Source organism: Oncorhynchus kisutch, linkage group LG4 (assembly GCF_002021735.2).
Source record: "Oncorhynchus kisutch isolate 150728-3 linkage group LG4, Okis_V2, whole genome shotgun sequence".
Taxonomy (NCBI): domain Eukaryota; kingdom Metazoa; phylum Chordata; class Actinopteri; order Salmoniformes; family Salmonidae; genus Oncorhynchus; species Oncorhynchus kisutch.
This window is the reverse complement of record NC_034177.2, coordinates 13,365,879-13,379,937: the sequence shown is the minus strand read 5'-3', so window position 1 is coordinate 13,379,937 and position 14,059 is coordinate 13,365,879. Positions and strand designations below refer to the sequence as shown.

The window sequence follows — 14,059 nt, the reverse complement described above, 5'->3', positions numbered from 1 at the left end:
CCCCATCACTCTTCTCTCTACCCTCTGTCACTCTCTCTCTACCCCTCTGTCACTCTCTCTTTCCCCCCGTTCACTCTCTCTTTACCCCCCCCGTCACTCTCTCTTTACCCCCCGTCACTCTCTCTCTACCCCCCGTCATTCTCTCTTTACCCCCCCCCGTCACTCTCTCTTTTACTCCCCGTCACTCTCTCTTCTGTCTACCCCCCGTCACTCTCTCTTTTACCCCCCCGTCACTCTCTCTTTACCCCCCCGTCACTCTCTCTTCTCTTTACCCCCCTGTCACTCTCTCTTCTCTACCCCCCGTCACTCTCTCTTCTCTTTACCCCCCCGTCACTCTCTCTTTACCCCCCGTTACTCTCTCTTTACCCCCCCGTCCCTCTCTCTTCTCTTTACCCCCCGTCACTCTCTTCTCTTTACCCCCCCCGTCACTCTCTCTTTACCCCCCCGTCACTCTCTCTTTACCCCCCGTCACTCTCTCTTTTACCGCCCTGTCACTCTCTCTTAACCCCCATCACTCTCTCTTTACCCCCCCCGTCACTCTCTCTTTACCCCCCGTCACTCTCTCTTTACCCCCCCGTCACTCTCTCTAACCCCCCGTCACTCTCTCTTTACCCCCCCCCGTCACTCTCTCTTTACCCGCCCGTCATTCTCTCTTTACCCCCCCCGTCACTCTCTCTTACCCCCCCATCACCTCTCTCTTTACCCCCCGTCACTCTCTCTTTACCCCCCGTCACTCTCTCTTTACCCCCCCGTCACTCTCTCTCTACCCCCCGTCACTCTCTCTTTACCCCCCCCGTCACTCTCTCTTTACCCCCCGTCATTCTCTCTTTACCCCCCCCCCGTCACTCTCTCTTCACCCCCCGTCACTCTCTCTCTACCCCCCGTCACTCTCTCTTTACCCCCCCGTCACTCTCTCTCTACCCCCCGTCACTCTCTCTTTAACCCCTCGTCACTCTCTCTTTATCCCCCCCGTCACTCTCTCTTCTGTCTACCCCCCCGTCACTCTCTCTTTACCCCCCGTCACTCTCTCTTCTCTTTACCCCCTGTCACTCTCTCTTCTCTACCCCCGTCACTCTCTCTTCTCTTTACCCCCGTCACTCTCTCTTCTCTTACCCCCCCGTCACTCTCTCTTTACCCCCATCACTCTCTCTCTACCCCTCTGTCACTCTCTCTCTACCCCTCTGTCACTCTCTCTCTTACCCCCCGTCACTCTCTTTATCCCCCCGTCACTCTCTCTTTACCCCCCCGTCACTCTCTCTCTACCCCCCGTCATTCTCTCTTTACCCCCCCGTCACTCTCTCTTTACCCCCCGTCACTCTCTCTTCTGTCTACCCCCCGTCACTCTCTCTTTACCCCCCCGTCACTCTCTCTTTACCCCCCCGTCACTCTCTCTTTACCCCCCCCGTCACTCTCTCTTCTCTTTACCCCTGTCACTCTCTCTTCTCTACCCCCCGTCACTCTCTCTTCTCTTTACCCCCCCGTCACTCTCTCTTTACCCCTCTGTCACTCTCTCTCTACCCCTCTGTCACTCTCTCTTTACCCCCCGTCACTCTCTCTTTATCCCCCCCGTCACTCTCTCTTTACCCCCCCGTCACTCTCTCTTCTCTTTACCCCCCCGTCACTCTCTCTTTACCCCCGTTACTCTCTCTTTACCCCCCGTCACTCTCTCTTCTCTTTACCCCCCCGTCACTCTCTCTTCTCTTTACCCCCGTCACTCTCTCTTTACCCCCCCATCACTCTCTCTCTACCCCTCTGTCACTCTCTCTCTACCCCTCTGTCACTCTCTCTTTACCCCCCGTCACTCTCTCTTTATCCCCCCATCACTCTCTCTTTACCCCCCCCGTCATTCTCTCTTTACCCCCCCCGTCATTCTCTCTTTATCCCCCCGTCACTCTCTCTTTACCCCCCCGTCACTCTCTCTTTACCCCCCCCGTCACTCTCTCTTTACCCCTCTGTCACTCTCTCTACCCCTCTGTCACTCTCTCTTTACCCCCGTCACTCTCTCTTTATCCCCCCCATCACTCTCTCTTTACCCCCCCGTCACTCTCTCTTTACTCCCCCGTCATTCTCTCTTTATCCCCCCGTCACTCTCTCTTTACCCCCCATCACTCTCTCTTTACCCCCCCGTCACTCTCTCTTTACCCCCCGTCATTCTCTCTTTATCCCCCCGTCACTCTCTCTTTACCCCCCCGTCACTCTATCTTTACCCCCCCCGTCACTCTCTCTTTACCCCTCTGTCACTCTCTCTACCCCTCTGTCACTCTCTCTACCCCTCTGTCACTCTCTCTTTACCCCCCGTCACTCTCTCTTTATCCCCCCCATCACTCTCTCTTTACCCCCCCGTCACTCTCTCTTACTCCCCCGTCATTCTCTCTTTATCCCCCCGTCACTCTCTCTTTACCCCCATCACTCTCTCTTTACCCCCCCGTCACTCTCTCTTTACCCCCCCGTCATTCTCTCTTTATCCCCCCGTCACTCTCTCTTTACCCCCCATCACTCTCTCTTTACCCCCCCGTCACTCTCTCTTTACCCCCCTGTCACTCTCTCTTTACCCCCCATCACTCTCTCTTTACCCCCCCGTCACTCTCTCTTTACCCCCCCGTCACTCTCTCTTTACCCCCCCGTCACTCTCTCTTTACCCCCCATCACTCTCTCTTTACCCCCCCGTCACTCTCTCTTTACCCCCCGTCACTCTCTCTTCTCTCTACTTCCCGTCACTCTCTCTTTACCCCCCGCCACTCTCTCTTTACCCCCCGTCACTCTCTCTTTACCCCCCCGTCACTCTCTCTTTACCCCCCCGTCACTCTCTCTTTACCCCCCCATCACTCTCTCTCTACCCCCCCGTGTGACGACCCTCCCACTCTGTCTGCTGTATTCTCTCTCTGTTATTTCCTTATTAGGATGCTGGTGGGCGGAGTTGGGAGGGTCGTCAGCTTTATGGGAAACACCTGGGCCCGGTGTCTCCCAGGATAAATACACCACTTCCCCATTCATGGAGGAGACTCTCTCCATGCAGACACCTTTGTAGATTGTGTTGTGGTTCTTGGTGGCCTTTTGTTTGTTTGCTTTGGCACCTTTCAACACCCTGCATTATCACATTCATGCAAAACACTCACTTACACTACTGATTACTGATTACACACACACCATTGTATATTTTCCTTAGTTGCTTTAGTTAATAAATATATATTTTGTTACTCCTTATCTCCACGTTGTCTCCCTTTGTTACGGGCGTTGAGCCGGTTCGTGACAAGTGGGGGCTCATCCGGGATCTTTGAACTATTGGTTTGGGAGACCGTGGAGGTACGTGTTTGGTTTGCATATTGAGTTTGATAGGCCCAGTATTGGTTGTCTTTGTTTGGTTTGTGTGCTGCGTTGGAGAGAGAATGGTTAGTTTCCAGGCCCTGCCTAGCCTGAAATTTTGTTCTACTTTCTGTTGGGAAGTCAGTCTGAGGTGGTGAGTAAATCGGCTGTGTACCTCGGTAGGAGATTTGTGTAGGGTAGTGCAACTTGCTACCCGGAGCTATAGCCTTTTTCCCCTGATAGGTTTAGCGACGTGTTTCATTTTTTGGAATATGTTGGGCATGGTTAATGTTTGTTATTTTTGTGTGGTGTCTGTGGACTGAGCAGTTGTCTCGGGGGCACATCCGTGGCTTGGTGGAATTTGCCAGCATGCTGGGGAGTTTTTCCTTGCCAGCGGGCTACAGTGCGTAAATTCCCACCGCAAATCTGCACGAAGACTAGGGTTGAGTTATTGTAGGTTTTGGGGAAGCTCCATATCTCATCTCTCTTCTGTGGTGCTCAGGGTGATTTTTTTTTTTTTTTTGTGATTATGGCGTCTTATGTAGATAAGTTCATTTGCTCTCCATCAGAGGAATTGTTAGATTTAGGTACTAAAGAACAGCTGTTGAAGGTCGCGGAACACTACAAGGTTGAGATTAGTGATAAACGTCTAAAGAATTCTATTAGGTTGATATTGAAAGCCAATCTGATGGAGAGTGGTATTCTTGAAGTTACCACTGGGCCAGCCTCTGCTGAGGATTTGCCATCTCCCCATAACGTTACAATGGCCATTCCATCGGTTAGCCCTAGTAGCCTTCTTTTTGAACAGCAGAAAGAACTGCTTTTGTTACAGCTGGAGCATGATCGTGAGAAGAGAGAGCATGATCGTGAGAAGAGAGAGCATGATCGGCAGCATGATCGTGAGAAGCTAGAGCATGATCGTGTAAAATATGAAAAGGAATTGGCATTTAAACAAGATATGGAGCGTGCTAAAATCAAGTTGCAACAAGAACGTATAGAGTTGGTTAGGGAAGGAAAGATCTCAGGGGAGAGTTTGTTTTGGGAAGGTGACCCAGATTTACCTAGGGGTAGTTCTGCTTTTGGTCGTGCCCCAGAGACATTTGATATTGTTGGGAACTTACGGTTATTGCCTCAGTTTAATGAAAAGGACCCCGAGACATTCTTTTCGTTGTTTGAGCGGGTTGCTGACGCTAGGAGTTGGCCTGATTCTGACCGCACTTTAATGTTGCAGTGTGTGCTGACTGGTAAAGCACAGGAAGCATATTCAGCTCTTAGTGTACTAGACAGTACCAGTTATGATAAAGTTAAAACAGCTGTGTTACAGATTTATGAACTGGTCCCTGAGGCTTACCGCCAACGATTTAGAACTTTAAAAAGGGATGATAAGCAGACTCATGTTGAGTTTGCGCGACAGTTATCTTTACAGTTTAATCGCTGGTGTTCCGCATCTGCAGTTGTGACTTTCCAAGGGCTGTGTGATCTGATTATGTTAGAGCAATTTAAGGACATAATTCCTGATCGTATTGCCACGTATATTAACGAACAGAAAGTAAAGAATGTTGCTGAAGCTGCGGTTTTGGCGGACGAGTATGTGTTGACTCACAAAAGTGCCTTTGTAGAGCCCCGTATTCGGAAAGAGTGGGGGCGTTCGGATAGATTTGGGCTTCGCTCACCGAGACACTTTGGTTCACGGGCAGAGTTCTATTCAACTAGGGTTGAGCCTGACTCCCATGGTAAAGCTGACTTTGGGCAGGAGTGTCACTACTGTCAAGGTTCAGGTCATTGGAAAAACGAATGTCCACTTCTCAGGTCAAAGGGTGCTTATGCTAAATCTAAGCCTACCGCGTTAGCTGCACCTGTTCCACATCAGTTCACTCATGACTCATTTTCTCAAGCCCAGGAGAATGTGAAAGTCCATATTGATCCAGACTATTTACCTTTCATTACGGAAGGTTTTGTGTCTATGTTAGGAAGTAAAGACCTAGTGCCAGTGAAGATCCTGAGAGACACAGGTGCCTCTGAATCATTTGTGTTGGAGTCTGTGTTACCCTTTTCTGCTGAGACTGATTCGGGGAATAGTGTTCTAATTAGGGGAATAGGTTTGAACACTCTGTCAGTTCCATTGCATAAACTGATGTTGGATTGTGGGCTGGTGAAGGGTGAAGTTGTTGTGGGGGTGCGTCCTTCGTTGCCTATTGAGGGTATCGACGTTATCCTTGGGAATAACTTGGCTGGTGAGCGTGTATGGCCAGTCGTGTTTCCATCTCTCGTGGTTTCCACTAAGCCGTCATTTGTTGGGATTCCTGATGAGAATGTACAGAGTTTCCCAGAGGTGTTCTCTGCGTGTGCAGTGACACGTTCTATGAGCCGTGGCGAACTGGTTACTGCGCCGACTAATGATAATAATACAAAGTATGTCACTGTTTTCCCTGTTATACCGTTATCTGTAACCCGGTCAGATCTAATCAATGCGCAACGGGATGACCCCACATTGGAAGAGTTGCGTGATCAAATTGTGCCTGTAGAACAGTTGGGAGATGTCGCCCATGGCTATTTTCTCCAAGAGGATGTCCTGATGAGAAAGTGGTTGTCTCATGATAGTTGTTTTCTGGGGGAGGCAATTAGTCAGGTTGTTGTACCAGTTAAGCTTCGTGAGTTGGTGTTGGAAACTTCTCACAGCGATGTTGCTGGACATATGGGGGTGAGGAAAACCTACAATCGCATATTAAGACATTTCTTTTGGCCTAGATTAAAGAGGGATGTTTCTGATTTTATCAAAACTTGTCACACCTGTCAATTAACTGGTAAGCCTAATCAAGCTATTAAACCAGTACCATTGTTTCCTATTCCTGTACTCAGCCAACCTTTTGAGTATCTGATTATTGACTGTGTGGGCCCTCTGCCTCGTTCTAAAAAGGGTAGCAGTTACCTGTTCACTGTGATGTGTCAGACCACTAGGTTTCCTGCTGCCTATCCTCTCCGATCTATCACGACTAAATCGGTGTTAAAAGCTTTGACTCAGTTTCTCTCATTGTTTGGAATCCCTAAGGTCATTCAGAGTGATCAAGGATCTAATTTTACCTCTAATCTGTTTAGTCAGGTTCTTCAACAGCTCCATATTAAACACAATTTGTCTAGCGCCTATCACGCGCAAAGTCAAGGAGCACTGGAACGTTTCCATCAAACACTTAAGTCTTTGTTGAGAGCTTATTGTACTGAGATGGATAAGGATTGGGACGAGGGGTTGCCTTGGTTACTGTTAGCCGCTAGGGAAGTTTCACAGGAGAGCACAGGTTTCAGTCCAAATGACCTTGTGTTTGGACATAGGGTGCGTGGACTTTTATCTGTTCTCCAGGATGACTGGAAGTCTCCCGAGCCTCCTCAGTCCCTATTATCATATGTGTGTGATTTCCGGCGACGACTGTACGCCGCTGGTGAAATGGCTAAAGAGAAGTTATCATCTTCACAGGAGAGGATGAAGGGCATATTTGATCGCCGAACTGAGCCTCGTCACTTTATTCCAGGTGACCAGGTTCTTGCTCTGCTGCCAATTGTTGGTTCTCCTTTTCAAGCCAAGTTTCAAGGTCCATATACAGTGGTGCGCCAGTACACTGAGCAAAATTATCTAGTTGCCACTCCAGAACGGAGGAAAGCACACCAGCTGTGCCATGTAAATCTGTTAAAACCTTATTATGCACGTTCCTCTGAGACTGAACAGTGGGATTCTACAGAGGACGGTAAACCTGTTCTTTTGGCTGATACCGTTGTTTCCTTGTGTTCTTGTCCTGCTAGTTCTGTGCATGAGGAGGAAGATGTTCCTGGTCCTGACGATTGTATATTGCAGGGTAGATTGAAAAATTCAGAAACACTGGATATTTTAGACAGTCTTCTCACTCACCTACCTGTTGATGGGCGGAAAGAGATGGTTGGTCTTATTCAGAGATTTCCAGGTTTGTTTTCTGATACACCTACACGTACAAACTTAATAGAACATGATATTGACATTGGAGGTGCTGACCCCATTCGTCAGCGGTTCTATAGAGTTTCTTCAGAGAAACTACGTTGTCTGGATGCTGAGGTCAAGTACATGCTGGAGAGTAAGATAGCAGAGCCTTCTTTCTCCAGTTGGGCTTCTCCCTGTATCTTGGTCAGTAAACCGGATGGAACAAACCGTTTTTGTACGGACTACCGTAAGGTAAACGGTGTCACAAAGCCAGATTCATTTCCTCTTCCTCGGATGGAGGACTGTGTTGATCAAGTCGGTGCAGCTAAGTTTGTGAGCAAATTTGACCTGTTAAAAGGCTATTGGCAGGTGCCACTGACGAGTAGGGCACGTGAAATCTCTGCCTTTATTACACCCTTTGGTCTGTACTCGTATTCGGTTATGAGTTTCGGTCTGCGCAATGCACCTGCCACTTTTCAGCGACTTATGAACAGGGTTGTCGCCGGTCTGACCGGGTGCGCTGTTTATTTGGACGATGTAGTAATATATGCAGATACTTGGGAAGAACATCTGTCCCGTATTCAAGCCTTGTTCGAACGTCTGGCTGCGGGTCGCCTCACAATCAATCTGGCTAAATGTGAGTTTGCTCAGGCGACCGTTACATACCTTGGAAAAGTGGTTGGGCAGGGTGAAGTGCGTCCTGTTCGGGCTAAAGTGGTGGCTATTGATGCTTTTCCACCACCAACTACTAAAAGGAACTGATGCGTTTCTTGGGCATGATTGGGTATTACCGTAGTTTTTGTAGGAACTTCTCTACTGTGGTCGCTCCCTTGACAGATATGCTGAAAGCTAAGGCTGTTTACGTTTGGTCTACTCGTTGTCAACACGCTTTTGAAGATGCAAAGAGGTTGCTGACCTCAACTCCGGTGCTGGCTGCTCCTCGCGTGGATTTGTCATTTACCTTGCAGGTGGATGCTAGTCATGTGGGGGCAGGTGCAGTTTTGCTGCAAGCAGATGTGTCTGGGATTGAGAGGCCTGTTAGTTTCTTTTCCAAAAAGTTTAACGATTATCAGTTGAACTATTCGGTTATTGAAAAGGAAGCGCTAGCACTCATTTGGGCGCTACAACACTTCGAAGTGTATGTCGGGTCGGGGGTTGTGCCCATTGTGGTCTACACCGACCATAACCCCCTCACTTTTTTGAGGTCCATGATGTGTCCAAACCAGAGGATAATGCGATGGTGTTTATTTTTACAATCATTCCATCTCGATGTGAGGCACATCCGGGGGACTGAAAACGTGATTGCTGATGCGCTCTCTCGTGCGCCCTGTTCCTAAATGTTTACGTGACTGACCATTGTTTCGGGTTGTCATGTTCTATCTTTCCTGTCTGTTCCCTCCTGGTCGTGTGTTCTTCTTTCCTCTTAAATATTGCTTCCTATGCACAAAGGTTGCTGAGGTCTGGGGAGGAGGTTGGTTGGTGCAGGTGGAGGTGTGAACACATAACCCCTCGTCAATTTGTGGCGCAGAAGCTGTGTCAATTTGGAACTTAGGCTGGTATTTTGTTCCGGGGTCCTTGTTGGTCCCCGGTTTTATGGGGGGGGATGTGACGACCCTCCCACTCTGTCTGCTGTATTCTCTCTCTGTTATTTCCTTATTAGGATGCTGGTGGGCGGAGTTGGGAGGGTCGTCAGCTTTATGGGAAACACCTGGGCCCGGTGTCTCCCAGGATAAATACACCACTTCCCCATTCATGGAGGAGACTCTCTCCATGCAGACACCTTTGTAGATTGTGTTGTGGTTCTTGGTGGCCTTTTGTTTGTTTGCTTTGGCACCTTTCAACACCCTGCATTATCACATTCATGCAAAACACTCACTTACACTACTGATTACTGATTACACACACACCATTGTATATTTTCCTTAGTTGCTTTAGTTAATAAATATATATTTTGTTACTCCTTATCTCCACGTTGTCTCCCTTTGTTACGGGCGTTGAGCCGGTTCACTCTCTCTCTACCCCCCGTCACTCTCTCTTTACCCCCCCATCACTCTCTCTCTACCCCCCCGTCACTCTCTCTACCCCCCATCACTCTCTCTACCCCCCCGTCACTCTCTCTTTACCCCCCACCACTCTCTCTCTACCCCTCTGTCACTCTCTCTTTAACCCCCCCCCCGTCACTCTCTCTCTCTGTCTCTTTCTCTCTCTGTCTACATCTCTATTCTATCCACAAAGAGAAGCCAGCAGCAGGCAGTGATGTGATTGCATATCTGCCATCGATATGGTCCGGGCCCACTAATACAATTTATTAGGATCGATACAGAGATTCCCCAGTCACTCCCACTATGTTAATGAACTAAGAGCAAACCCCAATTCTCTCCCAAATCACCAAGTCACCTTAGTAGGCCAATGAAAAATGGACAATGTCTAAGATCTGTTTCTCAGAGTAGGAGTGCTGATCTAGGATCAGTTTTTACCTTTTAGGTTACAATGAATGCAAGGGAAGAGGGGACTGATCCTAGATCAGCAGTCTGAGACCCTTTATGAAGACAGGCTCTGAAGTTTAGGTTAGACAGCCCCCAATGATCAGCTTACCCTCCTCGACTCTTAACCTTAATCGTTAGGAGGGAGGCCCTGTCGGTGCCACTCCTCCACTCTTAACCTTAATCGTTAGGAGGGAGGCCCTGTCGGTGCCACTCCTCCACTCTTAACCTTACTCATTAGGGGGGAGGCCCTGTCGGTGTCACTCCTCGACTCTTTACCTTAATCGTTAGGAGGGAGGCCCTGTCGGTGCCACTCCTCGACTCTTTACCTTAATCGTTAGGAGGGAGGCCCTGTCGGTGCCACTCCTCGACTCTTTACCTTAATCATTAGGGGGGAGGCCCTGTCGGTGCCACTCCTCGACTCTTAACCTTAATCGTTAGGGGGGAGGCCCTGCCGGTGCCCCTCCTCGACTCTTTACCTTAATCATTAGGAGGGAGGCCCTGTCGGTGCCACTCCTCGACTCTTAACCTTAATCATTAGGGGGGAGGCCCTGTAGGTGCCCCTCCTCGACTCTTAACCTTAATCGTTAGGGGGGAGGCCCTGTCGGTGCCCCTCCTCGACTCTTAACCTTAATCATTAGGGGGGAGGCCCTGTCGGTGCCACTCCTCGACTCTTTACCTTAATCATTAGGGGGGAGGCCCTGTCGGTGCCACTCCTCGACTCTTAACCTTAATCGTTAGGAGGGAGGCCCTGTCGGTGCCACTCCTCGACTCTTAACCTTAATCGTTAGGAGGGAGGCCCTGTCGGTGCCACTCCTCGACTCTTAACCTTAATCGTTAGGAGGGAGGCCCTGTCGGTGCCACTCCTCGACTCTTTACCTTAATCATTAGGGGGGAGGCCCTGTCGGTGCCACTCCTCGACTCTTAACCTTAATCGTTAGGAGGGAGGCCCTGTCGGTGCCACTCCTCGACTCTTAACCTTAATCGTTAGGGGGGGGGGCCCTGTCGGTGCCACTCCTCGACTCTTAACCTTAATCGTTAGGGGGGAGGCCCTGTCGGTGCCACTCCTCGACTCTTAACCTTAATCATTAGGGGGGAGGCCCTGTCGGTGCCACTCCTCGACTCTTTACCTTAATCATTAGGGGGGAGGCCCTGTCGGTGCCACTCCTCGACTCTTTACCTTAATCGTTAGGGGGGAGGCCCTGTCGGTGCCACTCCTCGACTCTTAACCTTAATCGTTAGGAGGGAGGCCCTGTCGGTGCCACTCCTCGACTCTTAACCTTAATCATTAGGGGGGAGGCCCTGTCGGTGCCACTCCTCGACTCTTTACCTTAATCATTAGGGGGGAGGCCCTGTCGGTGCCACTCCTCGACTCTTAACCTTAATCGTTAGGAGGGAGGCCCTGTCGGTGCCACTCCTCGAAAGGGAAAATAAAGGGAAAGGGGAGGGGAGAGGAGGAGGGGAGAGGATGAGGGGAGAGGATGAGGGGAGAGGAGGAGGTGAGAGGAGGAGGGGAGAGGATGAGGGGAGAGGATGAGGGGAGAGGAGGAGGGGAGAGGAGGAGGGGAGAGGAGGAGGTGAAGAGGAAGAGGGGAGAGGAGGAGGTGAGAGGAGGAGGCGAGAGGAGGAGGGGAGAGGATGAGGGGAGAGGATGAGGGGAGAGGAGGAGGGGAGAGGATGAGGGGAGAGGATGAGGGAGAGGAGGAGGGGAGAGGAGGAGGTGAGAGGAGGAGGGGAGAGGAGGAGGGGAGAGGAGGAGGTGAGAGGAGGAGGAGGTGAGAGGAGGAGGGGAGAGGAGGAGGGGAGAGGAGGAGGGGAGAGGAGGAGGTGAGAGGAGGAGGGGAGAGGAGGAGGGAGAGGAGGAGGGGAGAGGAGGGAGGGAGAGGAGGAGGTGAGAGGAGGAGGGGAGAGGAGGAGGTGAGAGGAGGAGGGGAGAGGAGGAGGGGAGAGGATGAGGGGAGAGGAGGAGGGGAGAGGAGGAGGTGAGAGGAGGAGGGGAGAGGAGGAGGGGAGAGAGGAGGAGGGGAGAGGAGGAGGTGAGAGGATGAGGGGAGAGGAGGAGGTGAGAGGAGGAGGGGAGAGGATGAGGGGAGAGGAGGAGGGGAGAGGAGGAGGTTGAGAGGATGAGGGGAGAGGAGGAGGGAGAGGAGGAGGTGAGAGGAGGTGGAAAGAAAGAAACTCCTCCAGACAAATCTTTGTCATTGGAAAAGGAGGAGACGGAAAGACGAAGGAGAGATGGAGAGACAAAGGAGAGATGGAGAGACAAAGGAGAGATGGAGAGATGGAGAGACAAAGGAGAGATGGAGAGACAAAGGAGAGATGGAGAGACAAAGGAGAGATGGAGAGACAAAGGAGAGATGGAGAGAGAGTGAGGGAAGAGAAAAACATGACCTTTAAAAAGTGCGTTCTACATACAACACAGGGAGTGAGGGAGGGAGGCAGGGAGGGAGGGGGGGGGGGTGCAGAACGATCCATTCTGTCCTGTCATTAGCCCCCGCTAACAATAGCCCATTGAAAGTGCCTGTCAGCACTCTGACTGGAGACCCTTCTGATCAAAGATTCATTGATCACCCCCCCCCCCCCACCACACACACATGCACGCATACACACACCCTCCCCTCACTCACGCCGTCTCTCCATCCCTCCTTTGTCATCCGTTTCAACCTCTCCCGGACCCAGTCTGTAATACCTACATGTTTCAAGTAGACCACCATAGTCCCTGTACCTAAGAACGCCAAGGCAACCAGCCTAGATGACTTTCGCCCCGTAGCACTCACATCTGTAGCCATGTAATGCATTGATAGGCTGGTCATGGCTCACATCGACACCATCATCCCAGACACCCTGGACCCACTCCAATTCACATACCGCCCCAACAGATCCACAGATGATGCAATCTCTATTGCACTCCACACTACCCTCTCTCACCTGGTCAAGAGGAATGCCTAAGTGAGAATGCTGTTCATTGACTACAGCTCAGCGTTCAACACCATAGTACCCTCAAAGCTCATCACTAAGCTATGGACGCTGAGACTAAACACCACCCTCTGCAACTGGATCCTGGACTTCCTGACGGGCCGCCCCCAGGTGGTAAGGGTAGGCAGCAACACATCTGCCACGCTGATCATCTGCCACGCTGAGGGGGGCCCCCTCAGGGGTGCGTGCTTAGTCCCCTCCTGTACTCACTGTTCACCCATGACTGCGTGGCCGCTCACGACTCCCAGCACCATGATTAAGTTTTCCAGACGACACGTCAGTGGTAGGCCTGATCACCAACAACGATGAGCCAGACTATAGGGAGGAGATCAGAGACCTGCCAGTGTGGTGCCAGGACAAGAGCTGATTGTGGACTACATGAAACAGAGGGCAGAGCACGCCCCTATTCTCATTGATGGGGCTGCAGTTGAGCAGGTTAAGAGCTTAAAGATCCTTGGGTGTCCACATCACCATCAAACTAACATGGTCCAAACATACAAAGACAGTCGTGAAGAGGGCACGAAAAACCTATTCCCCCTCAGGAGACTGAAAAGACTTGACATGGGTTAGCAGATCCTCCAAAGGTTCTACTTCTGCACCTTCGAGAGCATCCTGACTGTTTGCATCACCGCCTGGTATGGCAACTGCTCAGCCTCCGACCACGAGGCACTACAGAGGGTAGTGCAGACGGCCAGTACATCACTGGAGCCAAGCTTCCTGCCATCCAGGACCTCTATACCAGGCGGTGTCAGAGGAAGGCCCTAAAAATTGTCAAAGACTCAAGCAACCCTAGTCATAGACTGTTCTCTTGGCTACTGCACGGCAAGTAGTACCGGAGCGCCAAGTCTAGGTCCAAGAGGCTCTGAACAGCTTCTACCCCCAAGTCACAAGACTCCTGAACATCTAGTCAAATGGCACGTATGATAGATTTATTTAAGAGAGTGGAGAGGGACCAGGGGGTGGGTTGACTTGAAAGTGCAGAGCTATAGATGAGGGGTCGTTATTGAATGGGGCGACAGGCCGCCTTCACCCCCCCCTCATCATCCTCCCCTTCCCCTACCCATCCTCCCCTTCCTCCCCCTCTGTACGGTAGTGTGACCTTGGCTTTGTGCACCCATTACACAATTCAGTGGCAGGGCCCAATCGAATCTGCTTCTGTCGATCAATATCCTATTAAAGCACCACACAAAAACGAGAATGAGAGAGAGAGAGACAGGGGGTGGAGGAAGGGAAGAGAGAGAGAGTGGGGGGGTAGAGGGAGGGAAGAGAGAGAGAGGGGTAGAGGGAGGGAATAGAGAGAGAGGGGGTAGAGAGAGAAATGGGGGGTATAGGGAGGGAAGAGAGAGAAGGGGGG

The 14,059-nt window shown here is 50.9% G+C and overlaps 2 protein-coding genes across 2 annotated transcripts in view; both read left to right on the top strand.

The window, feature by feature from the left end:
- Nucleotides 1-14,059, top strand: part of LOC109889066 (nuclear factor 1 A-type-like) — a 199,641-nt gene that overhangs the window by 146,563 nt on the left and 39,019 nt on the right. The gene's annotated exons all lie outside the window — the stretch shown is intronic.
- LOC116373955 (uncharacterized) lies at nt 3,824-8,011 on the top strand. Its single transcript, XM_031822459.1, has 2 exons — nt 3,824-7,040; nt 7,189-8,011. The coding sequence occupies exons 1-2, from the start codon at nt 3,833-3,835 to the stop codon at nt 7,287-7,289; spliced, it is 3,309 nt and encodes a 1,102-aa protein (XP_031678319.1). The 5' UTR covers nt 3,824-3,832; the 3' UTR covers nt 7,290-8,011.